Consider the following 27,580-nt stretch of genomic DNA (forward strand, 5'->3'; position numbering starts at 1 on the left):
TCTTAAAACGTTTGCATAGAACTCCATTTAGAACTTTGCTGTGTAGGAGAAGATTTCAGCTCCAAATAATTGTCTCTGTACCGAAGGCATTTACCTGTCATCCATTCCGCCAGAAGCCAAAACGCTGTTCAGGGAATGCATATCATGCACTGGATAAAGCCATTAAAAATTCAAGTTGCTCTAATTTAAAAGTAACATTTTGTGGGGGGTTGCAAAACGAAGACGTTTATTTTGAAAATGTTGCTTTGCATTGAAATTCAGGGAAACATTCAACTGAAGATGATCGGTTTTAAAGTAACAGGCGTTTTCTCCGTCCTTTCCCACAGTCACCCCATGGCAACAGTTCTGCGTCTTAGTAAGTTTTTGACCAACATCTCTTTAACAAAGCATGACGTTGTTTTATTACAGTGAAGTATAAGAATTACTAAACATTTGGTTAGTTGTTTTATCTGAAATATGCCATGGGTATATAATAGACACAGACACAGTAGAATACAAAAGGAGAGGGGGAGCGAGCTGCACCAGGGGGAATACCTACTCCCATAAAGTCTGTGTATGTGGATCTATGCGTTGGGGTGCGTGCGCGTGTAGGGGTGTGTACACATGAAGAAGCCTGATGACGGTGTAAAGACCAGAAAAGATGAAGGAGAATGACAGCATTTCTGATTCCTGCTCGGAGCCTTAATCGACCTCTTTCAGCCCTGAACATCTGGATCGCAACGTGCCTTTGTGCCAGCGACCAATTAGAGAACAATAAATTAATTAATGCTTGTGAAGATCTGAACATGTGCCAAGCCGTCAGCATTCCTAGTGTGCTGGAGAGACAGTTAAGTTAATAATCCATTTTATTTATCAGTCTAAAGGGCTTTCATCGCGTATTTTCTGACGAAGGGAGGGTTCTGGAGCTCGGAGCGCGTTAAGTGAGCGCGCCTGCAGCAGCAATCCAACAAGTGGACGCGTGGATTTGCTGGAAGCAGATTTAAAACCAGGCAATCAGGTGATATGTGACCTGCAGTTGTGAAACGTTTTAAATCAGGAAGCAACACCCTCCGCTACTTAACGTGGAGCTCGTCCTAACCAATCGTAGTGAAAAGCGATTTGCGCGCAATGTGCACTTTTCAAAAGGCTGCTGTGTTGTTTTGAACGCGTGCAACTGAACTGCAATGAGGTGAGACTCCCTCTGCTTTTCTTCTGCTCTTCATTCATGGACCGAAAGGAAGCGTGAAGCGAACCCGCTGCGGATTTCACCGCATCTCCCAGTTCACCACCCATGCTCTCCATCCATGAGCACGCCGCTCCGTTCCCTCAGTGACCGCAGGGGGAAGTTGGAATCAAATCTGTAGACATTTCTTTATGACGAGGTTGGAGGTGGGAGACACAGATTGCAGTCATGCCGATGCACCCAGTCACCTCCACGTTGATGTACCGGGGCATCTGCACCATCCCCGACATCCTCTCCTACAGCGCCCCGGTGAACCTGCCCGAAGACGAGGTTGAAGGTGAGAATGCACCTGCTCACACGGACCGGGCGGCCATCACAGGGCTGTTTGTGAGTCAATATTGAGAGTGTGAATTCATGACAGGGTCATGCACATTTGAGCTGGTGAGCTTCCATCAGGTAGTTGTATGACGGAGGCGCACGGTCAGGACCTTGGACAGCTCTCAGACCGATTTGGGCATTCCTAGTTGTACTTACTGTTAATCTTGTTTTTTGTTGTCATATAATTAGGTTGAATGAAAGAAAATTAACCAAATAATCAAACTTTGCCAACTATGCCACTTATGTCAAATTCAAGCTTCTCACTTAAGTTTGCAACCCATTCTGAGTCACATTCAAATAAATTTGCAATAACAAGCTGCTCCTGATGAGACCAGTGAATAATTTGCTAAATAAATAAATTGAGGGCTTATAGCTGGAAGATGGATTTATGGAAGCTGCAATCGCCTGGCTCATTAAACCTGGAAGCACGCATTTGTTAAAGGTCATGATTTTCTGTATATATTTATTTTTTTGCAGCTTCATCTTTTGATGTGAAGCTTTTGCACTAAAGCTAGAACATCAGTATCACCATCTCTCATTTATCTGTTTTTAAAGTATCAGTTTAAAACAGGAGGTGCAGTGACACAAATACAGTGTGGGAAAAAAAGGATTAATTTTTACTTCTTGTGATTCACTGTTTATAGGATTTATTTAAGTACACTAAACACTGGTTCTGTTCTATGAATTACTGATATAATTTATTATTTTTAAGTCTAAAACTAACAAGAAATCAATATTTTTATGGTGGAATAACCCTGACTTTCATTCTCAGCTTTCATACATGATGGCCTACTCTACTCCCATCTTTCACATTGTTGCTGTGTTTGATGATCATCCAGTCAGTAGCTCATTAGGAACAATGATGTGTCAGAACTCAGCATAAACTTAACTGAAATGGCTGTCACATGTAGAGATGCTAAATGCAGAAAAAAATAGCAGTGATTTTCACAATAAGACAAGCAAAATGAAATCATTAAAGATAAAACACAAACTGGTTATAACTGGTTATGCTGAAGTACTTTAATCCCTAATTAAAGAACAGCTTATGATTCAATCCTTATTTTTACCACATACTTTTATCCACATACTTTGTTCCATGTGGACAAAATGCTCAAAAGGCATTATTTAGAGATTTGAATGCATTGGTTTACATTTTCAGAAATCACTTTGTGTGCCTATTGGAAACTGCAGTGCAGAGCACAGAAGCTATTTTGACATTTCGGAATGCCTTAATTGGCAGATTGAGACATCACTGTGTGCTTCTACTTGATAACTGATTTATTTCCATTGAAGCATTGACAGAAATAAGCACACCTTTTCATTGGATGGTAGTGCAGATTTTTCAAGGAAGTCCATGAAATTGCAATGTTGCTCTTCCACATGAACATAGCTACATAATACTAACAAACATACATTTTCTCCTCACAGGGAAAAGTTAAATTAATGAAAAACAAAATGAAAGAGGTGGAACATCAGCAATTTTCATTTGTCATTGTTTTTTTCTTTGTTTTTTTTTTTAGCAAAATACTATAACAAGTAAAAATTAAAATTGGCATTGTAGTTACAGTAAGTTGTTCACAAAGTCTTGATTTAAACAGCATCATAAATGACTCAGTACAGACCATGAGCATGGCTATCCTCTGTTGTTGTCATTGATATTTGCTCCAGGAGAAGCCAAGGTTGTTGCGAAAGTGGATCTCTGTTTTCCCTCCCACCATTCCAATTTAATTTACAATCAAGCTCGGAGTGCAATAAACAGGCAACACTTCATTTAAACGCTAATTAATCAAATCTACTTATGCCTGCTGCACACATGCTGTCACAAGACAAACAGAGCCATTTGGGCTTTGCAGCTCAAGTCATATTGGTGGTGTGACAGGGGAAGCACCGGGATGCTTTGCAGGCAGCACATGGGAGCAGAGGTTGTTGCTGTGAAAAGCGGCTGTTTCAGTTGTTGGAGTTCATTAGTGATTCAATGGGAGAGAGGTCTCAGAGGCTGTGGAAGAGGAAGGCTTTCCCCACATGGTCACTGACTTAACTGGACAGTGTGACTGAGGGTTTGTGGAGTAGGATAGGAGAAGTAGAGTAAAAACATCAGATTTGTTATTTGGCTTAGCAGATGATTCCTGCTTATAGATAAAGAGTTGCATTGTAAAACTATTTAGCATTTAGCTTATCAAGACAAAATGCTGCTTTTAGCACCATTATCTTTGTAACTCTTCAAAGACGGATGAAAGAGTTACAGATGAGACATTAAATGAGATTTTTACAAGTCTCATTGAGTCTTTTATGCTGCATGGCTTTTTTAAGATACAAACACATTTAGCAACACAACACTTCGTATTAAAACTGAATTTAGGATGCTTTCACATAAAAAAAAGTAGTACTCGCATCAATTTGGGGAGAATGTGAAAAAAATTCACACCTTTTGATTTGTTTCACTTTTAAACAATGTCTTATGGCAGGCTAGAATTTGCCTGCTTGTCTAGACCCGAGTTTATGTGAACTTTCACAGCTGCCATAACGATCCAGACTAAGGGTACTTTCACACCATCAGTGTTCAGTCCATTTAAATGGAGTAGTCATTGCTTTTTATTGGAAACTTTTTAAGGTAGTAGCATTTTTGAGCTTCTTACATGAATATTTGAATCATGTAAGCATTTGCTTTTAGAAATCCAAGGAACATCCCCTAAACCAGCAATCTGTTGGAAACATAATGGAAGACTATTTTCTATAAAATAAAAAAGGAGCTTTATCATTCAGTACTTTTTATGTCAGATAAATAATTTTGCAATTTATGTTAGATTTAACTGGGAGCCAATGAAGAAAGGCTAAAAGAGCCGGCAAAATCAATTAGGTCAAGGCTTCCTGACTGCCCACTCTTTAAACATTGATAAGTCTTGAACTCTTAAGTGCACTGAGCAACATTTAGTAACTTTTGATTGAATTTTGACAGTGGTTTTGGTTCACAAATTACTTATTGATGAGAAAACGTGTTGCTTGAGCGATAGGGTCTCGTCATCGCTCTCGTCTCCGGAGAGATGGACGAGAATTGGCCGGGAGACAGAGGTGTCACATACATCAGCTTGGACGTCAGGGACTCGGGGCTTTGTCACAGAAAGAAATTGCGCATTAGTGAATATGTGTGTGTGTGCAAGTGCATGCACGGGGACCAAAAGCTCAAACCGAGGATTTGATTTTCAATTATTGCAATGGACACCTTGGGAACAGACCACTGGCACTGTACTTTGAGGTTGTGAAGACTATAAAAGCTTTGATTTACACAAAGCTTTTTAGAATCTCTGCATGGCTTTTTAACACTGTACATACATGCAGGCGTGTTTGCGTGTGTGTGAATGTCTTTGGAGGATGGGTGGGCAGAATGTGGAGGGAGGTGGCAAGTATCTTAATGTACAATGTTGTGAGCATAAATTGAATTGGACTCCATATTCTCAATTTCCCCTCCCACACAAGATGGAAAAAAACAGTTGATCATATTACTGCAGCTCAATATAGTTTAGACCTCCTCCACTAGCCACACACACGGACTCTCACACACACACAAGCTCGGTGTCAATATCACTGCAGGTGGAATTAAGTGGGTAGCCCATTTCCACACTGCCTAACAACAGCCCTATTGGAAGAAGCTTCAAAATACTCCTGGGGCTGAGCCTAAAGCTTTTGCATTATTTCCCAAAATGGGAATCATGTAAGCAGTTGCCAGCAGTTTTCTATTCACCTAAATATGAGATATTGACCATCTTTGTATCCCTGCAACAAAGTTAAGGATACAAAGATGGTCAATATCTGATATTTAGGTGAATAGAAAACTGCTGGCTTTAGGCTCAGCCCCAGGAGTATCCATTGTTATATTACGCCATTGATTTAGGCTAAATCCTTTTTTTGTTTGTTTGGCTTGCTTGATGACTTTTATGTACTTCAGTCTTTTGTCAATGTTCTCTAATTCATCTAAAAACATTTTCCTCAAAGCTAATGGGGGAACATTTAGTTCTGTTTTTTACATTATTTTTATACCATGATTTTCTTAATTATAGCCAGATTTCCTCTGTCGCTGACAGACTCTCTAGGGAAATGTCCCAAAAACCTCAAAACACCTTCACTAGTTTGGGGTGAGAGTGAAAAAAATCAATTTATTAATGCGCAAATTATAAATTGTTACATTGGAGGAATTTAATTCAGTTGACATACATAGGTGAACTGCTTAAAAAAGCAATCCAGCTATGTAGAGTTAGATTTATATGTCAGTGCATAAAATCCCCCAGAACACTGGCCTCTAAATATTAATAGTACTTCTGAAAAAAAGATGAGTAAAAAGCCAAAATTATTTTTTCTTTGCAGAAGCATAATTTATCACAGAAAAATATATAAAAATCCACCCTTTAATTTGATAACATTTATCTTTGTACAATAGAAGAAGAGGGCAGTTTTAGTCTTTTTTATATAACATGTAATAACACAGGAACTTACAAGAAGAGGGTTTCCTCTTTATTTCTTTCATCCAGAATTCTGGGTCCTCTTGGCGCTCTCTTCTCTTTATTTCATCCGATGGATTTTCTATGTCATTCTACCTTATGAAAAAAGGTAAATTTTCAAAAGAGAAAGTAACCCTTTCTCTTTTGATTTGGCAATATGTTTGAGAATGCCGTCTTACTGAAAAAGACAAGTTTGACTCATTCACAGTTCATTGGCAGTAGCCATCATATTGTGATGTTTTATTAAACATCACAGAATCTCTATCATATTTAACAATTGTCTGTCTTGAGGTGTTTTTTCAACATATCCTGATTTCCATCCTAACCTATCTGGAGTGTTTGTTTCTGAAAAGCTCAAACTTTGTTTCTTCTGTCCAAAACACACAGTCCTAATTAAAGTTTGAGAAGTGCTTAGCAAACTCCACTTGTGTGATGATGCGATGGTAGATCAACATTTCTTCTCTTTGGTATCCCTCCTAAACCTAATAGTTGTTAGGGAGGATTATTGATTATTTCCAACAGAGATTTGTCTTGCCTTCTTTACAACCCCTGCTTAATGTTCCTTATGCCAAGATCAACTTAAGCCTTTGAAAAACATTGTTTGTCACAGTCATAACTGCTTTTAGTTTTGTAATCACTGCTCTGATTGATAATATTTAGGTAATTTTGGCAAATACTAAGTCAAAATTTTATATTTATTTACCTAGGGAACAAAATAGCATGGCCTAAAATAATTACCTCGAAATAAAGTGCAAGGAAGAAAAGGAAGGTATTCCCACAAACCTACTTTCAGTTGGCTGTGAACCTAACTGACTGACCGGGCAAGGATATCATTGATTAGAGAGATAATGAGAGGTTCATGGTAATTTTGGAGAAGCTCCAGAGTTCCATATCTCAGATAGGAGAATGTGCTCACAGTGTAGCTAGGCAAATTCATTTCCTATTGATCATTCACTAATGACAAGAGTTAGAGTTAGGGTGGCATGAACAAAGCAATTGATGAAAGAAAGACATAAAAAGTTTACAAGGCCTTCATGCAAACTACAATGCATAGAAAACAAATTCAATGGTAGAAAACAAATTTCTCACATCATCCTGAAAGCATCATCCAGACAGCAGGAATATGGAAGTTGGTCTGAGCTTACAGGACGTTGAACAGCTGGACAAGAATTCCAAACACTGCATTAAAAAAATTATGATCAATGCATATTTATTTAGATACTGAAATTCTATTGGAAAGCTGTTCTTAAAAAATTAAAAAATAAAGGGGAAAAGGTAACATTTATTTTCCCTCTGCACTACTTCATTTTAGTATATCAAACAAAATCCAGATAAAATATTGTAAAAATCAATGATGTCTGTATTGTGATAAAATATAGATGAAGGAATAGGAATGGTTTTGCAAGGCTTATGTATTTCAGAACACTATGAAATACCAGAAATAGCACTAAATGATGAGCACTATGAGTAATTGCACTGACTATATAATTAGAGCATTTATCACCTCATGCAAATTTATAAAGACAAAAAACAAAATTAGCTCTTTTGGATTGTGGTTATTTGTCTTTTTGACTCATAAAACCTCCTACAAAAATGTTTTCTCAAGCTGCTCAGAGGTCCAAAGTCACTTTTATTCCAGGAAACAGTTTTGTTTTCAGTAGTAAACATCTGAAGCATTAAACAGAGCTTTAGTTGCTCCCTTGCCATCAGTTTTACAAATGCTAATAGCATTGACTGACAGCTTTTAGAAAAAAAAACACAGAGTTTCTAATGGCATAAACTGCCTCTGAGGCATTGTTGATGTTACTGCTAGACTCCTACAGTATCTGCAGCAACAACATTGACTCATTTCTTTGCCCCGAGCTGCAGGGTTGACTTCCATTCCTCATGAAATACTTACACGAATACAAATGAAGATATTTAAAGATGTCTGCGTTTGCTAGGAGAGACAGGAATTATGGACACAACGTATAGTATGTAGAATCAGTGGGTGGTGTGTGTGGGTGCACATCTGAGGGGTCAGTTGAGACTATTTCAAGCCTATGGTGTCTAAAGAGTGAGACACACAAACACACATGATAAAATGACCAATCAGGATGGAAGACAATATCCTGGCTTGTTTTCGTTTTCACATGGAAATGAAGCAGATGTGTTTACTAAAGTCAAACACCTATTTTTCTTGAGTGTTCAGCTCAGCTATTGACTTCTATTAGTGTTCAGTCTAGCTCTCATTCCAACAAGAGGTTCCAAATATTTCAGAGGAAAACTGAACCTTCAAAAAAAGAACACGATTAGAAATGAATGTCTTTTAAATTACCAGCAACATGAGACTTTAACTTTCAAATTAATTATGTCTTCTATTTTTGATGCTTTAAATATAGCACCCACTTAAAGCATTCACACCTGTCGAACTTGTTCATATTTCACAATCACTGACACAAACATCCATATATTTTATAAGTTAGTGGCTCTAATACCACCTTGCAAAGTGAAATCCTTTGCAAGAGTCGCAGAAACCTCAGAAGTCGCAGAAGAATCAGTTTTGTGTAATGCAAAACCCGTATTTGTGGAAAAGTAGCATAAGAAAATCCTTTGCTGAAGAAAGTCATGGAAGTCATATTTACAGTTTGCCACAAATTACGCAGAGGAAAAAATCAAACCTGTAGCAGAACCTGCAGCCTTGCCTCAATTAAGAATAAATTTGAATTTCTCTGGCATTCATAAAGGTTACTTCTGACAGAAAATTAATGCTTTGCATCAAACTTAACACCCCATATCCAGTACTGACACAGGATCATCACAGCATTATCGTAAATGGAATTCATACAACAAGGCATTTATCTAGATTTGAAGAAAAGATGAAAAAAGAATGGAGTTAAATTCCAGAAAATCTTAAAAGAGAATATATTAGATGGTGAAGAAAAATGAGACTTGGAGGAAATTCCATCGAGAATAAACAAAATATGGCAGCTACAGTGGAAGGGCTCAGATAAATGCATGTTCACACAGACATATGGACAATGTCTGGTAGAGATTCCACCTGTTTGAAGGTGGTGGTTGTAACATGAGAAAATCTGAGAAACTTCAGGGATTTGAATAGATTACAAGGCCCTGTATATTCTGCAATTTAACCAGCTTTTGTTGTTAGCTAATTAAGATTATGTATAATGCATACATCTATAAAGAAACAAAAGATTAGGGCTCCTCTACACTAAGTCACTTACAAATTGTCCGGGGTTTTTAGTTATTTGTGGGTTACAGAATATTATGTCCCTGAATATTGCTAAAAAAAATAAAAAGTGAACAAAGTCAACCTTATAAATTTAACTAAATAGTGACAAAAAGTACATTTGTGACATTGCAAATTTGTTGCACTGATGGTTACAAGGAAAATAAATCTTACTTTGCTCATCTCCTCCTTCATATGGCTCCGTCCAACACTATTCCCATTCTCCATGATGCATGGCTGCCTCACACAACCTGCCAGACAGACGAACAAACACGCAGGCAGGGGGGGGATGAATTTCAAAATGGATTTCTTGAATGTGTCACCTGCCTGGATTTGGTATATGAAAAAGTTCCACTTGACATAGATGGTGATAAAGATGTGAGTAGAAATGAGCCGTCTCTCAGAGGTTGATGTGACCCAGCACCTCAGCTGGTGAGTCACAGGTTGTGAAAACCTCTTGTGAAAAGCATAGAAATAGTTTTATATCATTTAAGAAAGCTAACATGTGCAAAGCAATTGTTAAACATATTTGAACTGCCAAAGAATAAGGTAGAAATTTACAACTTAAACATTGATCAATATTCTGGCATGAACACTTTTAAACAGGTTTTCATTCATGCTTTATTTCTATTTATATCAGGTGCTTCTACAAAAATCTTTAAAGCTACACAATGTAACATTTATTTATGTTTTTTTACACTGATGGCAGATAAATGCTTTTTCTATAACAATAAGTTGTTCCTCTGTCATTAACACATTGAACAGCATGTACACTAGCCTGATTGACACCTCTAAGAGCTTCCCCCTGACTCTGATTGGTTGTTTTTGACCGGGATCATCTTACTACTACTAAGTATCACTAACATAGTGGTATTATATTTCTTTCTCTGAAATGTCTTAATTTTATGTCAGGTGTAATAGAAAATACACCAATCTACTTTTTGCCAGAAACCCAAAGCCTCCAGAATGGCTTTGCAATCCGTTTTAGATTGATACATGTCAGTGGTTTTGCTTCTCCTATGTTTCTAATGCTTTTTGAGATCTTTTATCAGCTTCCTTCTGCAATTTTACAAGGCATAAATATATGATCCACTGCTTCAGAGTGAAAACCATGCTGCTCCTCCTGAATCGGAGCTTCAAAAATTGGTTTGCGAATCACATAATTTCTCGTGCCCATCTGGAAGTGCCATGGTAATAGACTTGACTTCCCCAAAGTTTACAGAAATTTACAGAAAAAAACCCTCTTTAGGGTATCTGAAATGCTATGGATAATTACAAAGTAAGCGTTGAAGGGACTTTAGCTTCTAAGTCAAATATGTAATCTTATATCCAAGTTGTTGTTGAAGATTCTGTTTTGTAGATTTCTGAAATGTTTTTTCTGGAGCTTTGCATGGAAGCGTATAAGCATTCATAGCCAAAGTAGATCTTCTATTTGTTATGTCTAAGTAAATGCCTGTTAACACACAACATTGTCAAATAGCACAAATATCAATACTAGCTGCACAATATTGAAAATTTCAGTGAAGCATAAAACTGTTTTAGATGAGTGATCATTTGGCTCGATTTATAATTTGCTTCAGGGGAACCTCTTTTCAACCATCTTAACAATCAATGATAGAGTCTGTCTTTCAAACTGTTTAATGTATTATGTATGTACAGTATAATCTGTTTAAAGGATAATGTGAACATTTTTTGCATTTCAGTACAATTTGTGAAGAAAATTAGATTTTTCCATCTTGTATTCTCCTCTTTTTTTCATTTGTATCGGCCTCTATGCTCCACGTTGGTTTTACGTTACAAAACATGGAAATTATAGTTTTCACCCATTAACTCTAAAAACGAGCTAGTCTTTTCTCCACACTCTCTGCTGCTCTTTCCCCAAACTTCATAGAGAAACATTGGAGTCATTTTGTTTTGCTGCTTTGCATGAGTCTCCTCCAGACTTTATGACTTTCTTCTCATTGTGATTTTAACAGCAGCTCAGTTTTGGTGCACAAGGCTTCCCAGTGCATAATACATACATGAAATGTATCCAGTATATTCCATGTATTTTTTATGTATGATTAAAATCATGTTTATATACGTACTACTGCTTCCTGGACATACATTATGCAGAAGCCAATTGTTCCACTCATTGTTTGCACCAGTACCTCCTCCTGAGCAAGTCTGTGGCAACATTGGATGGTTGATGGCATCCAGTTGTTAATTTTACATCAGTCTATCATCCTTTACAGATTGTTTTAGTCATTCACATCACCCAGATCAACTACCTTTAGTGGGACCAAAGTCATACTGAATTTTGAAGCAGGTATTGGTGAGGAAGCACTGACTTCCCAAGTAGTTAAATTTCTAAGTTTGTTATAGGCGTTCAAAAAAAAGTAAGGGGATTTGTATTTGGCTGGTTATTTCCTTCTAACAAGGCCCCCTGGAGAAGAAACTTATATCATTAGAAACCAGTTTATGTCTCTTTAAATGGTGCCACTGTTCAGATAAATAATTAGCTAAATTTCCAATATGTCTTGTTTCTTCAAACTTCAAGTATCTTATTCAACAACTGACATCAAATAAGAGTCATTGGCAAAATAAGCAGGTAGGAATTCCTAGTAGAGGAATAGACACGTTTTTACCCAAATTACTTAACTCTGCTTAATAAATGTGGCAACATTTACATAGAAATAAACAAGCTTTCAACATAATGAATTTTATCTCCTGGAAGTTGTGCTACAACAAAGAACTGATTGATCAAACACAAATGTCCTTATATTTTTTGCAATGTTTTAGTCCTGCAGGTTACAAGTGGACTATTAACCTGTTTAGTTTCATTTTTGAGAAAAGCATAGTTGAGAAAATTGCTACAGTTTAAACCAGTTTGACTGGATTTGCACATCCATTCTTACTTAATCTAAGTAAGCTGTGTCCCTTTACTATATACAACAAGCGGAAGAATTGTGTCTTAATAATATATGTTTTATCAAAATTAGAATGCAAATATGGCATTGTTAAATTCTTACAGGTAAATCAGTTGACATTTCAATCACATCAGCAAACACAGTCTTCTCACAAATTCTTAGTTAATCTTTTTCTCTGACTTCATTGACATCTAACCTCGACAAAATAGGTCTTGATAGAAAACACAAGGTGCAGATTAGCGTAGAATATTGTGAAATGTGATGATTGCAACTGTCGGGTAGGTTGAATCAAAGTAATTTATTCCCATTTTGATCGATTGCCATGAAGGAGTGACTCCAGCAGACTTTATTACCTGTGAAATCAACTATGATGAGTTCTGGAATGTGAAGGGCTTTTTTTCCCCCGCAGCTAATATTTCCTTCCTTTGATAAACAATATAGCCCAGTCCGCAGTAGACTAGACAATATCAGGAGCGTAAAAAACTCATCTATAAATGAGATGACACCATTAAGTTGACGAACCTGCTAAGACATTGATGAATAATTCGCAAAGCATAGCAAATGCTTTTGATAGCTCACATCCAACCTTGGCTTGAGGTGCTTCTCACTGTTTTTTTTTTGTCTTTTTTGCCTTGTGGGTATTGGCCTGGCTCAGCTTGGTTCTGTGCTGTGATGATGAAAACTTACAACTTTAAAAAGAATAAAAAAATAAATAAATTGGAGACAGATCAATGATACTTGTTCCCTTCTGGGAAATAAAGAGAAAGAACAAAAATCAGCGAAAATTTCACAGCCGTTTACCTTTTTCCATCATCCAAGGTCAAGTGGGGTTTAAAAAGTTAACTCAGAGAATTCATACATTTTTTTTATGATAAAACATCTCATCCACCTCTACCCCCACCCTTCCTATTTCTTTCTTTGCTTATATCAGCGCTGCAGTAGCAAAGTTAATATCCCTAAAACTTCATGCCACCCAAACACTCAAATGGGATTTTCCCTCAACATTCAGTCAACTTAAAAATTTGCCGTACACTCCTTTTGTATTCTCCAGGGACTTGTTAGAGGCCTATTATGGTAATAGAAAGTCTTCCGGATGTTTGAGCAGGCCCGTATCTCGCTAAAAAAATGAACTGAGGTTCCTATGGGTGTTTAAAAATAGTCGCCCTAGGTTCACACAAACAGCACCGCAGTGTTTTTCTCATCCTGATAAGGTCTTACATAAAGAGTGGGTGTGCTGCAATTACTGATCCAAAGCAGCCCTGAGCAGATGTAGGTCTGACTGAAGCAAAGAGGATCTATGGCTCTGGAAAAAAAGAAGCTCTGGATTATGTTCATGGATACTTCACTTTCACAAAAACCTTGGCATTAGGTTGTTATGCTCACAGTGCACAACATATAATTGGCTTTTTTTCTCTTTACTGTTATTTTTAGCAGCAGCAAAGCATTAAAGGTAAAACGTATTGATGCTCTGCTCAATTGATAATTCAAAAAGGTAAATATGTCTTATGTGCAAGAATGTTTTTCATTTGTGCATCTCCGTGCTTCATCAAAAAATGTATTGAATTCAGTAATTCAAATTAAAAAATAAATTGTATATGTATTTCTTACACAGAGTAATTGATTTCAGTTATTTATGTTTGTTATTTCTAATGATTATGGATTACAGCTAGTGAACACCAAAGGTATAATTCCCAGAGAATTAAAATATTGGCTGAAAACAACAATAAAAGGACATTTAATACAGAAAAAGTGATTTTTATAATCGACACTGTTGTTGGGTGACTGGTGTTATCTCGACAGTTTCCCAGCAGACAGAAGCTGAAAGTGTCCAAAAGGAAGATAGACCACAGCTTGGAAAAATCTATTTTATTATTGAGAAGCACCTTTATGTAAAGATCCTTTATGTTTGCACCTCAGTTTTAGCTGCTTTTTCTGTGTATGGTATGGAAAATGATGATATGTCTCATGCTTCTCAGTAATATATATGCCACATATGTGGTGTGTACTGCACTATTCTCTGTGGGAGTTCAGCTTTAGATGCTTGGCTCTCAGAACTCAATCTCAACTTGGGTTTATCATCCCTCATTGAATCACACCACAGGGGACCAGGCGGCTTAGCATCTCCGAAGGCCAAAAAGCTCTTCAAAAGATCAAAGCAAATACCACACATGTTCAGCCATATTCACACCTTCCAGGAGGTGCTGCGGTCTCAGAAGATGCAACAGCAGCAGTCATCAAAAACAACAACAACAAAAAAAAAACATGCGGAAATTTTAACTATACCATAAAATGAAGCAAATGATGGTGAGAATGAGATTACTCTTTCAGTAAAAGTAAAAAAAAATAGCATGTTAAGAGATATTAAAATACATTTTTATTCTTGCTTTCATTTGAAAAATAGCCAAAATTCCCCCCGCTGATATATTCCTTCAACAAGGAACAGATTTGATAAATTCTGTATTAGCTTTGGTGGCTTGACACAAATGTTTAGCTACACTCATGCAAGATTTACACCACAACACATATATTTTCTGTCTTTGCTCTCTGCCTTACACAGAGTGAATGACTCTGTATAGGACAACTAGTGGAAGCAGTCTTATATGTCCTACATACTATTAGCTGTGTTTCCATTGACCATAAAATTGTGCAATTACGGTAGACATTTCTAAAATAAATTAGCATTTTTGTAAAAACTCTTGTTTTGGTGCTAGGATGAGGTGGTTTATTTGCCAAAACCTCAACTGAAATTTTTTTTTTTTTTGCATCACACAAGTCACATGATCAACAACCGGTGGCAGATGTAGCCAGCGGTGGAAACCACAAAGAAGAAGACAATTGGAATTGCATGATTTTTAATGACTTTTAGCGAGAACAAACTTATTCACATGTAATTTAAATTGTTTTCTTATTTTATGGAAACATTATTGCAAAATTGTATTTTTACAACATCCGTGGATTATTGACAACATTTTGTAATGGAAATGCGACTAATTCAAAGGGATACACAACAATGCAAAGCATATATCAAATGATAGAAAGGTTTAAGTTGAAATCATAAAAAAAAAGGTTTTTAAACTTATTGAAAGCTGTGTGCTTTACGTATTATGCACTATCCTGTCCAGCTCAATAAGATAAGATTTAGCCTGAGATGCTGAAAGCTGTGGACATTGTGAGGCTCTCATGGTTGACACACCTCTTTAATGTCACTTTGAGGATTGGCACAACCAGGTTGGAGTGAAGGTGGTCCCAGAGAGTGTGCTCCACTTCTCAGCCTCTCATTTCTTACTCTCAGAGGCTTCGATTGGTTGTTGAACTTCTCATTCAAGAGGTGCGATGTGGCTTTCATCTTGGCCATGAAGCAGTGATAAAAGATCTTTACCCTCAATGAATTACTGAGGGAATCCTTGGAGCAGAGGTCGGTAAAGTACCTAAAAATTGTACTTAAGTATGAGTAGCACTACTTCAATTTATTTTCACTCAAGATGTAAAAACTAGCCGTTCAAGAAATTACTCCAGTAAGATTTGAAAAACGTATTTGGTATAAAGACTTCACAAGCACTGAATAATTGATCACAACATTAGTCAATTAGTATTTTAAAGATCAAAATGAAATTAATTCATATAAATAACACAATTGCAACATAACAAAATAAGGCAAAATAAATATTTTTCCCAAATTTGCTTCTTTCAATATAAAATTTAAGGAATTTTAACAAAAACTGTAAGTGTGTGTCTGTGTCTGGTGATATTTTGGTTAAAAGAAGCTTGTTCTTCATTCGGGACTGTTCCAGGATAAAGGGAAGACAACATTACTCACTACACTGAAGCTCGCTTATCATGTTGTAATCCAAAAGAACCTTCGGATATGTTTGCTATTTAGGCTTGACAAGAACCGTTAAACGTTAAAAAATGTTCTTTGAACCAACTTTAAAAATACTCTAATTTGTTACAGCTACTTTTATTAGTTTTGTTCAAGCTATAATTTCAATTTCAGAATTATTCTGAAATAATAATTCAGAGTAATATATTGAGCAAAGCTAATAAACAAATGTAACACATTGTTTTTCAATGTAGAACATGAACAGTCTTTCAAATCATCAAACTGAGAGTGAAGAGAAGAAAACCTCCCAAACCTTAGGTATATTGTGTTGTATATAGAAGAGAACAAACAGATAAGCAAATGTTAAATATGTCATTTAAAAGCCAAAATAAAAAGCTGGTTGTCTGCTTCCATCATAAATTCTATGTTAAGGAGTGTTAATCTTTTTATCGTTATTTTTCTATGAACCTCAGTGCATATTTTTAAATTAACGGGGTAAATATTATACATTTTTTAAGTATTTTAAATAAGCTCATAGCAGTTTTTGGCAGATTTTATTAAAATCTTAAATCATTAAAATATGATTGTTGATCAATGTTGAAATAAAAGATAATTGTTACATTTTTGTGTTTTATCAGGCCTAGGGACAAACAATACAGTATTTGAATTTATGACCTTCAGAAACTTAGAGTGATAGGCAGTCTAATGGCAGAATGTTTGCATTAGATAACAAAATTCTTATGTCAGTCACTGAACACTTGAGTCTTAACTAGGGTTTAAAGAAAACTGTAAGAATTAATTGTCTTTAAAATGGAACAATTCAAGTGCAAATGAAGCTATTCACTAGTATAAATGTTCCGGCAGAAGCAGTTTTTTAATTAAGATTGAGTCACTGTTAGGGATTGCATATGATTCCAGTTCAATTAGGGCTCATAATTAATTATGAGCGGGGTAACATGAGGATATTTACAATTTATTTGGCAGGATGTGGAAAGAATTTGTATTTCTTTTTTATTGGCAAATTACTTTTGCAGAGACTTCTCACATGGTCTGCTTCACCTCAGAGAATATTTACTTTCTTTCAGCAGGAATGTGTGTGATGTAGTTTTAAGTAGACGCAAGAGATTTAGGTAATTTATTTGTTTTGCTCATGTTTCTGGAGTTGATAGGAGGTTTATTGTATTTCTGGCCTATGCAGAAGGGGAATTTCTATTCTGTAACGATTGCTACACTAGGAAGCACCTCCCTAAGCAATTTGAGCTTGTTCCTTAAGACCTTAAACATATTTGTTTTTCTTTTTTTTATACATGCAATTTACTGAGTAACACTCACTATTAAGAATATGCTGCTTGCTTGAAAAGAAGGACGAACCTTTTTGATAGTAAGAGTCTGGTAGCCTCCTACTCAACTACAAGAAAACCCATCATTCTAAAGTAAACAGAAGGACCTCAGGTGGATACTACAGTGTTGTTATTCTGTAAACAATAAGATCCACCCAGAAAATTGGATAAAAAAAAAAACACTGCTGGAGGCATTCAATGATTTAAACTGTACCTGCAGGAAGACATCTTGTAGCAAAAAGCAATGGGAAAAACAGCTGCTCCGACTGTCACTTCGATTTGTTTTATAAATTGCATGCCCAGATGTAATCCATTGTAATACATGATTGCCAGGGATGCTTGTCCCAATGGCATAATGTCTGCTCCATGGACATGTACTTGATTACAAAAAACCATTTCCTGGAGTTCTGCTGCAACATCATGCATTGAATGAGACACTGTTTCCTGCCATCATTGATATGCCATGTTTCATCTTTCAGCTGAAATATTTGTCAAACTGTCATGTTGTGTTTTTTTTTTTTTTTTTTTGGCTTGAGGCTTATCCATTTGTTGCAGTTCTGACACCGGATAAATTCACCAGTGCTGCAGTTTTCATTTACAACTTTGCATTGAATTGATAAAGTTTCTTTAGAGTTACCTTTCACTTACTTAATAGTGTTTTCTTAGCAAACTCAGAGGCAGAGATAATTTCAAGTGGAATTTTAATTCAGTTTACCTAGACGACCGCTCTTATCAGCTGCATACCTTCAACAGGCTATACATTATTTAGCAACCATTTGATGTTTGGCTTTCTTATTTTCTCAAAACTCACTCAACCATGTTTTCATCAGGAAAATTTTTTTTGCACCAATGTTACCTTATAAAAGCCTTGAATCTAGATGTATGTTGAACTATATGGATGTTACAACAGTGACTATATAGAATACAATTTTCATTGCATAACACAATACCCTCAATTTGTATCGACACTCATGTCAAAGATATTTCAAAATTCTTCCAAAAATGATCTTCAGTCCATATGTTAAAATCTTGCCACTGATCATTTTAGAAGAGTACTTTCATTTGGTAAGTGAAGAATTTAAAGTTTTAAGTTTTTTTTTTTTTTTTTTTTTTTTTACAAAACCACTGGCATTGCATTTTCTTTGGTGTACCTTCCTTTAATGGTTCCTCTCCATCCCCTTTGGCCGATACAGCAGTCTTCTTCTGTGACATTTTACAAGGACGGAGCTTGCAGAGACGAATCTTTGGTCAGTCCTGTTTACATAGTCTCTCTACATCCTCCAGAGTCAGGGGTCTTCTAAAATCATCTCTTGTTTTTCGCTCCTCTCACAGGTTTTCTGTCTGTGACCTGAGATGGTCATGGAAAACATTTGCTGCTAAACCACTGCTGTTTCTATTTAAGTGGTTCTAGGTATGTGGCTCGTTAACATACCTACAACCACTGCTTGTTTTCCGGTAGAGGCAGCCACATCTTTATTTCACATCTCTTTGCTTTTTTAGAGTTTGCAATGCCATCCTCTTTAACAAGATTGCAAGGAAGAGAAACCAGGTTCATACACAATGGGTTGTCAGCTATAATCTACAGTTGGTATGGCAGACTTTTCCATATATCAACATGTTTTTTAATACCAAAATCACCTGTAGGATTTGTTGTAAAAAAGTTCAATCTAACACAATGCCGCAAGAAAATAAAAGATGCTCTGATATCACTTCCCTATTTATTTAGTGCTGCAGCACACACAAATTCATTGTCACATGAACAAAGTTGCCATGAAATCTTTGGACATGTGGGGAAATTTGTCACATGACCAGTTCAGTACTAATAAAATATAGAGTCAAATTTGTGTTTGGTATATGCACAAAACCACAAAGATATGGAACAGTTTGCAAATACGCACAACTTGTTCGATCAGTAGTTGATTTGTAAAACATTTTGAGTCTATATTTACAAATGCATTGCTTGTAGACTAGGAAATATATCTACTGGGAGGCTGCACTTTTCCTTTCATTTATAGAAGCAAAACCTATTCCTTCTAAGCTATTTTTGGTTCTTGCACTTCGGATTTTGGCAACCAAGAACATACGCGAGAGGTTTGATTCATCCCTGTAAAATCCACGACCCAAGGCAGAGAGCTCTGCACCCAAAATGTTGCTCTGATTTCAGTTTGTTCAGGGGTATTCGTTTTATTTTTGCTCTTTTCAGTTAACTAATAGAATCTGTTCTCTTAAGCTGCCAATCCCCTCAAATGACTATGACTCAGGCATTGATGCAGCATAACAAATGGGTCTGTGGAGGCTTTTCCCCTTTCATATCCTGATTTGTACCAAAACCTCAGCTTGGATGTGTGCTTGTCTTCTCTGCAGAAATCCGCGAGGCCTTCAAGGTTTTTGATCGTGATGGAAATGGGTTTATCTCGAAGCAAGAGCTGGGAATGGCCATGCGTTCTCTGGGCTACATGCCAAATGAGGTGGAGCTGGAAGTCATCATCCAGAGACTTGACATGGATGGTAAGATTCTTGCTTCCTTTTTTCTGTTTCAAACAAAAACCTCCAATTTGAATTTTTTTAGCAACTTAAATTGCTTCTCTCAAGGTCCATTCAAACTGTCCCTGCTGGATCCATTGAGCCCAGCTAAAATTTCCTTTGTAATCAACATTTATGACCATAGCAGAGACTTTGCTCAAAATAAGTGCTCCAAATGCCTTGGAACCAGCATTTGGACAGCTTCCTTTTAATTTCCCTCTCAAAATATTATTAGAACTTAGCAATACATAAAAGTCATTTGTCTAGACTTACAAGATACAAATAAATCTTCACTCTTATTTTAGTTTAATTATTTTGGCGTCTTAGTCATCAAACGTCTCCCTTTTTATTGTAGTTTGAAGCATACATTTAGTGTTAGAATCTTCAATCATTTAATTGCGTTTTCATATATTCATTGAATAGATTAAAACCAGCATTTTAGTATTTTGTCCATTGATTAGCATTTCCTGTTCCTGTTGTTTGGTCTTACAATCCATAATTAGAGAATTTATTTTAGTATTCATTTAAAAAAAAAAAAAACTTAGTCCCAAGAAATACACAATCATACCTACAATCTCGTTGCTTCTTTTCTTTTGTATTAAGGATAACCTAATGGACAGGAAAAGACCTGATCTTTTTGATTGACTTTTCTATAGATTTTGATAGTTACTGGTTCAGAAACTCAAATACATTTCAAGAAAACTTATTCAAAATCCTATTTTCCCCCACAAATTGCCTAACTGTAGAATAATTCACTGCTTCCTGTGTCTTTTTTTTCTTTCCAGGCGACGGCCAGGTGGACTTTGAGGAGTTTGTTACTCTTTTGGGTCCAAAGCTGACAGCGGCCGGGATGCCAGACAAGTTCAACGGCACTGACTTTGACTCCGTTTTTTGGAAGGTGCTTATTATTCAGACATTATTTTCTCCTCAAGAGACAGAGGGGTTGACAGAAGAGTCTCAGGTGTTGCACATTTCCCAGCCATTTAATGTCAGACAAAAAGTGGCTCTAATTGTCATGTTCTCTGGGGCATTAATAGGATGACTTCATTGTCATAACAGTGTTATTGCTTTGATCATCATAGCAAAGTAATTATGAAATTATTTAAAGACATCATATTAGGTAATCACCTTCTCAGGTTGACAGTGGAATGGAAATTAGCATGGTGATAACTGCTCCTGTTGTACTTGTGTGATAAGAGCAGCGAAGAGTTTGAAACAGAGCGAATAATGGAGGTCTCTGAACATTTGGTACATCCACTGCATGATAATAAAACTTTGCTTGGAGAGAAGAGAAGGAAGAACAGAAAGGGCCATATAGCCTAACAGAACATTACGTAAGCCATGTGGTAGTTTCCATCATATGCTGCTAGATTGTTCACATAGCCTCCAGTCACACCGCCGAGCTTGGCTCAGGCTGAGCTGAAAATAAGTAAAATACAAACCCTGTCCAAACAGCTGCAGATGCCTGATTGGAGAAATGTTGACTTTAGTTTTAATAACAGATCATTATTTGTTAAGTTAAAAAAATAACATATTTATGTATTATTCAGTGGGAATTATTTTATTTTGGAATAATAATTTCTGTTCGTCACATTTGAGGTGAACGTAGGACTGGCAGTATCGTAACATTTGTTTATTAAAGCTACAGTTTTAGCTGAGCTTTCTGTTCTCACAGACCCATTGCAAATCCTGCCAACCACGATGAGTATTTTAGTACTTACATACAGGTACATATCAGTCTGGCTTGAGAAGAGCCATGTTTGTCAGATTACAAGTTCTTTTGAGAAATAACCTTTCAGCAGGTATTTCTTATTAAGCCCACATTTCTGTCATTGAAATGATGTATTCTAATCTTATAAGAACTCAAATACCATATTTCCATCAGCTGTAAGCAAGAAAGAAAGGCATGAAAACATCAGTTTGTGTGTAATTAATCCATATAATGTGTTTCATTTACTGACTGATTCCATTACATTGAGAGGCACTTGTATGTTGGAAACAGTTTTCTTTCAATTAAAAAAATAATGTTGCTTCAATTTTCTAACAGCGTGACACCAAATTAACTTGAAGGCAGGGGAGCTCTTCCTAGATATTGTAAGCTGCAAATAGATACGTTTCAAACTCACGATTCCTCTGCAAGAGCTTATCATCATTGGTGAAACAGGATTTGTTTTCATTTTCTTTCAGTGGTTGTTGAAAGCTTTTATTCACAGATGCATGTACAAAGCACTAAACTGCAGCAAATTTCACAGTTTAGCTGTGGTGTCAATATGTTTTTATTTAATTGTATTACAACCTATTTTAGAATTTTGAAAAAGAGAATTTCAATAATAAACCATTCATGTGGCGGTCAGTTAAGGCTAAGCATAAAAACTATTTTTATGATAACCGAGGATAAAAAAGTGCTTATTTTAATATCTAGTACACAGCTTGTTTTTTAACAGTTCGGATTTGAATATTTTATCTTCAGATAAGAATACTTGTTTTCTTGAGACATGAATATATTTGGCTACGTGTGGCAAACTCATTAGGATCATTATCTCTCATTTCAGCTGGGGGTTTTCTGTCTGGAGTTTACATTTTTCCCCATGCATGTAGCCTATGTGGATTTCAGGTTAATTGGGGACTGAAAAGTGCACTCACTAATGAGTTTGTGTGTCAATGGTTGTTTGTCTCTGTGTCTCTATTTGGTCCTTACCTATTGCTATCTACGTATGTTACCACTGCATCTGTGCTTTATCTTGGTTTAAATAAGATGCAATCGAAGCACAATTTGCGAAACATCAACTCTTCATGTCAGTAAATGAAGTGTGTCACCTACGATGTTCCCCCATTTAGTATAGTATGTGTCTATTGGGTGAAGAATGTAAAATGATCATTGTGCTGCAGAATAGGCAAAACAGGTAACCGTTATCTTGGTGTTCATTTGTAATGCTCACCTGACCATCTGGGCTTGAAGGATCAACGTATAAAGATACAACACACTTAAAGGTGTCATGTAATAAAAAATTACCATCAGTGTTAATCATAAAATAGGTTGCACTCCTATTGCAACCTTTTCACACATTTCATTTGTCATGGTGAGTGAATCTCAGTATAGAGCAGAGAGAGAAGAACTTCCGCTCTCTGTCTGTGGTGCTTATGAGCAGTACATCTTTTCTACTTATCCATATTTTGTAATTGGCAGAAAACGTTTAATTGAAATAAACAGAAAATGACATTGGAAATGAAAAGAATTAAGCTTACTCACAAAATAATGTGTTAAAAACTAATATCACCTCTGTGTGTTTGTTATTTTGTATTAAAGACAAAGCTGCATAATTAAGACCGTCTGTGTTTGTTTGCCTAATGCATACATTTGTTAGTGTGGGCCTTTTGTTTGCTGTGTGTGATAGTAATTTTGTATGTGTGTGTATCTCCAGTGTGACATGCAGAAGTTGACAGTTGAGGAGCTGAAGAGGCTTTTGTATGACACCTTCTGTGATCACCTTTCCATGAAAGACATTGAGAACATCATTATGACTGAAGAGAACCACATAGAGAACCCAGAGGACTGCCAGGTCGACATAGACAGTAAGTAGCAAACCTCTTAGCAAATCCTGTCTCTTTAGTGCTTTTACTTCTCTAAATGCATAATCTTTTTGTTCATAAATATTACTGGATGTATAAGTTTTACAAATACTTTTCAATGTGAAGTTGCTGTTTTAAAATGCAGCAAAAACAGTGACTTGGCTGAGAAGACATGGAAATATTTTACAAAAGGAGCCTGATTTGAATACAGGCATGGATAAATTGCTTTTTAGATCTATAACATTTCATTATCAAATGATTGATGATAATAACTTTGATGCTATTGGATTTCTAATAGCAAGTAATAGATGGTATTATAAAAGAGAGCTAAAATTCTAACTTTACTCTGAGATTTCAGCTTTGTGTGTTAGAGCGTAATTGTGCTGCTCACTTTGTTGATTCTTCCATTTTCACAAATTACTCCACATTCTTCATCTTCAGGATGTCCTAAAGAGCTTCAGTCAGTCAATGTTCAATATGTTTTGTAATATCAGTTTGAGAATTTTTGTCACAGTTTTATTTAAGTCCTCTTTAATAACTGCCAAGTAAATGACATCTCCAAATAAATAAGCAAGTAAATACAATCTGCAGGGTGAATCCCATCTGGTGGGTTCGGTGGAAACATCGGACATAACCTGCCAGGAGCAGAATCAGAGGCAGGTGGAAGAGAAAAGGTTGGAGAAAAATCTAACAAAACAAGATGAATGACATCCTGTCATCACAAATTAAGTATAATAAATGAGGATATAAAACATCAGAGAAGCTGTTTTTTACTTCTTTGGGAAGTTATTGCAGAAATTCCTACTTCGTCTGTCTTTGCACAACTCTTTACTGAAAAAAAGCATTTTTTTGGTCGATAAAGCATGGAGAAAGGATTGATGTTACACTTACAGATCCTTACAGATGACTGTAATTCTCTTCAAGAGTCTCTCAACTCAGCAAATGCCTCCTATTCCATTTGTTTGTTATCCCAAATCTCTGATTTGCATTTCAATCTAGGTGAAATTATGCGGCATACAGGTGTAAAAACAAATCATTGTGGCAGTGTTGATCCCCTAACATTGCGTTTTCAATGAGATTGTTCTTACGGAAATAACAATCAGATAGCTTTCAGGCATTAAATGACGCTGGACTCACTGGGCTTCCAAAATCTTTATTTGTCTTCCTTCTATCTTTCCTTCTGTCTTTTTATAGGCTCCAGCCCAACACAGCAAGTCAAGCAAACCTGTGTGCGCAAGAGCCTCATATGCGCCTTTGCCATTGCTTTCATTATCAGCGTCATGCTCATTGCAGCCAATCAAGTGCTGCGAAGTGGCATGAAGTAAAGCATGTGGAACTTTAGTGGCCTTGATCTCCACCTAATGGCTACTATAAAAAAAGAAAAAAAAAAAACAGCAACTGAAGAGACAGTTTAAAGACTATGAAATGGACATCCCAGAACTGCAAAACATGTTAACATGATTACAAATTAAATAAGGACACTCAATGTTTGGATTTGTCTTAGTTACAGACGAACATATCCTTTCAAAGACACAAGAATAACATATTCAAAAAGACCAGTGTGTACTATTGACAATACATATCAATCTTCACAAAACCTTGACTACTCATCAGCTGCTTGCATTGAGCAGAGTTACATTCAGAGTTGTGTGCACCTTTGAGACAACTGTCTTGGCCTGTCCTGTTTTGTATTTGTCTAGTGTACCATGTCGCTTGGCATGAAGGGGAAAAAAAACATTATCTAAGAGAAACCATTGGAATGTTTGCAGAATTGTGTTACAGAGGTTCAGCAAGATTAAGATGTGCAAGGTCGGAAGTGCAAGTTGCTGGTAGGTACGGCACTGTTAAAAAACAGTAGGGATTGAGAAACATTTGGCAAGAGTCAAAGATCACAAAGGGTTTGCTTTTAGTTGATTGTGTGTATGGTTTCATTCATTTACAGTCTGCTGGGGTTCAATTTAAGCTCATCAGAGCTGATATCAGCAGGTGAAGATCTCAACAAGACAGAATGTGACAGAAAAGTGACTGGTCAAAGAGGGATGGGACACGCAGAAAACTCTTCACACGCTCTGATTTGGAGACCTCAAAGGAGTACTATCATCTATGCATGAAATGCATGGATTTAAACAGTTGTCTTGATACATTTGTAAAAGTTCTTATTAATGTATGAATCATCATCACTGTGTTGTTTTTATTAAGGTAAAAACTGTGAGCAAGATGTGTGGTAAAAGATCTAGGTAGATAAAATTAAAGTAAATTCAACTTCTAGACAACAAGTGGTTGCTTTTTCGAAAGGCAAACAAATATTTTGGAATAGCTTAGCTACTAATGTTTTTTTGCCTTGCCTGGCTCTCAGTCATCTTTCTCCACCACAAAGCAACAATTGTCTTAAAGATATATCAGCTGTTATGCATTTAAGCCAATCTGGCGTGTGGTTAGGATTCAAATATGAACAAATGTACTTATTTTTTTTCTGTCTGTATGCAGCAATAACTACGTAAAATAAATGTTGTGTACGGCTGTGAACAAGCAGTTCTTCAGCTGTTACTGGATCTACCTATAGTAGAAAACTGTTGAAAAACTGAGGTTTGGCAAAAGAATAAATTATTAATCTCTACATTTTAATGAGAATGGGTTTGAAATAAGCAAAACAAGATGTAAAATAATGCAATAACATTTAAAAAATAGCACCACATGCATTAGAAGTGTAGATTTGGATTAATGTGCATGCATTTAATGATGTCTGTTAGTCCGTATTATCAATTGCACAAGCTAAGGATGGACTTATTGCATTTTAAATTGCTCGGAGGCCACATAGCATATAGATTCAATGTTTAAATCAAGATGTTCTGCATTTTTTCTTTAGAAAGGAAAGATTTTGTTTTACCATAATTTAGATAACAAATCACAAAAAGGCTTAAAAGAGACAGAAAATGAAATGAAATATTTCCACTCTCTCCTCCATTTTTGACTCCACAATGCAAAATTCTGAATTATTTGCACCCAGTGATTATAATTAATAATCACTGGATGATAATTAGGATTGCTGAGTGGCCACTCCATGGACAGTGACAAAATTAGACTATTTCCTTGCCTGTACTGACGCAGTTGGAGCAGGAGTGGCCAGTCCAGTCCTCCACAGCTGCCATCCTGTGACTTTAGATAAATCCCTCCTCCAACACGCCTGAATCCAATGAATGCTTCATTGACGGGTCTCTACAGAGCTGTATGACATACTGGTGATGCAAACAAAACAAGAAAAAGCAACTTTATAAGGAACATGCTCAGAAAAAAAAATCTAGATCACTTACAACATGTACCTTTGTTCTCATTCAGCACTTTAAAGTGTGTTTCAACACACAACTCACAGTCATGATTGTTCATCCATTTCTTGGAAGAGTGTTATCATTAACAAACGTTATCATGGATGTATTTATTTTTGATAAGAATGTGATAAAACAGGTATTAACTGAGGGCAAATAATAAGTCACCTTTTTTAGGAAGGGGTAATTTTCTTGGAGTTTTAAACATTTGATCTGTTGCCTTATTTTTGTTAACACTGGCATTGTACATACACATAGAAATCTGTTCTATGTATTACTTATCAGCAGAGCTAATTATAGAAAACTATTTATTTTACATTAACAAAGAGTAACAATAAAAAAACTATCCAAACTTGTTGCTAGCCTGCTACACTTTCTCTCCACTGTACTGTACTTTTGATACGTGTCCTTGACTATTGCAAAAATGTTTATTGAGCGCATAATATCTGTTCATTGACTCAGATGTTTTGTCTGTTGGGTGGTATTTTGTATGAATAAGCCCATACAACATCTGTGTCTATGTGAGGCATGTGTGAAATAAATTTCAATTTGCCAAATGCTCAGTTGCAGACCTTAAGATGATTCTATGAGACACCCTGGATCAGTTTTACTGTATTGACTGACACCCCTGACATATCAAATTGAAATCTATAAAAAGTAATGGATTTTTTAGGGTTCACTGAATTTATGGATTGCTTTTTTCCCTTTTTTTTTGAGAAATCTTAGGAGGGCTATTGGTCTCATCTGTTATATTTATCCCAAATAAATTGCCTCTTACATCTCTTTTTTTCACTGCGAACAGTCAGCTCACTGTGCTTTAAAGGCTTAAAATA

General features: G+C 36.2%; 1 protein-coding gene across 1 annotated transcript; it reads left to right on the forward strand.

Annotated features, from left to right (window-relative positions):
- The first annotated feature begins 536 nt into the window (after nucleotides 1-536).
- Nucleotides 537-27,306, forward strand: cabp7a (calcium binding protein 7a). Its single transcript, XM_028035027.1, has 5 exons — nucleotides 537-1,499; nucleotides 19,696-19,839; nucleotides 20,640-20,752; nucleotides 23,277-23,427; nucleotides 24,619-27,306. The coding sequence occupies exons 1-5, from the start codon at nucleotides 1,391-1,393 to the stop codon at nucleotides 24,747-24,749; spliced, it is 648 nt and encodes a 215-aa protein (XP_027890828.1). The 5' UTR covers nucleotides 537-1,390; the 3' UTR covers nucleotides 24,750-27,306.
- Nucleotides 27,307-27,580: the final 274 nt, after the last annotated feature.

Source organism: Xiphophorus couchianus, chromosome 12 (genome assembly GCF_001444195.1).
Source record: "Xiphophorus couchianus chromosome 12, X_couchianus-1.0, whole genome shotgun sequence".
Classification (NCBI taxonomy): domain Eukaryota; kingdom Metazoa; phylum Chordata; class Actinopteri; order Cyprinodontiformes; family Poeciliidae; genus Xiphophorus; species Xiphophorus couchianus.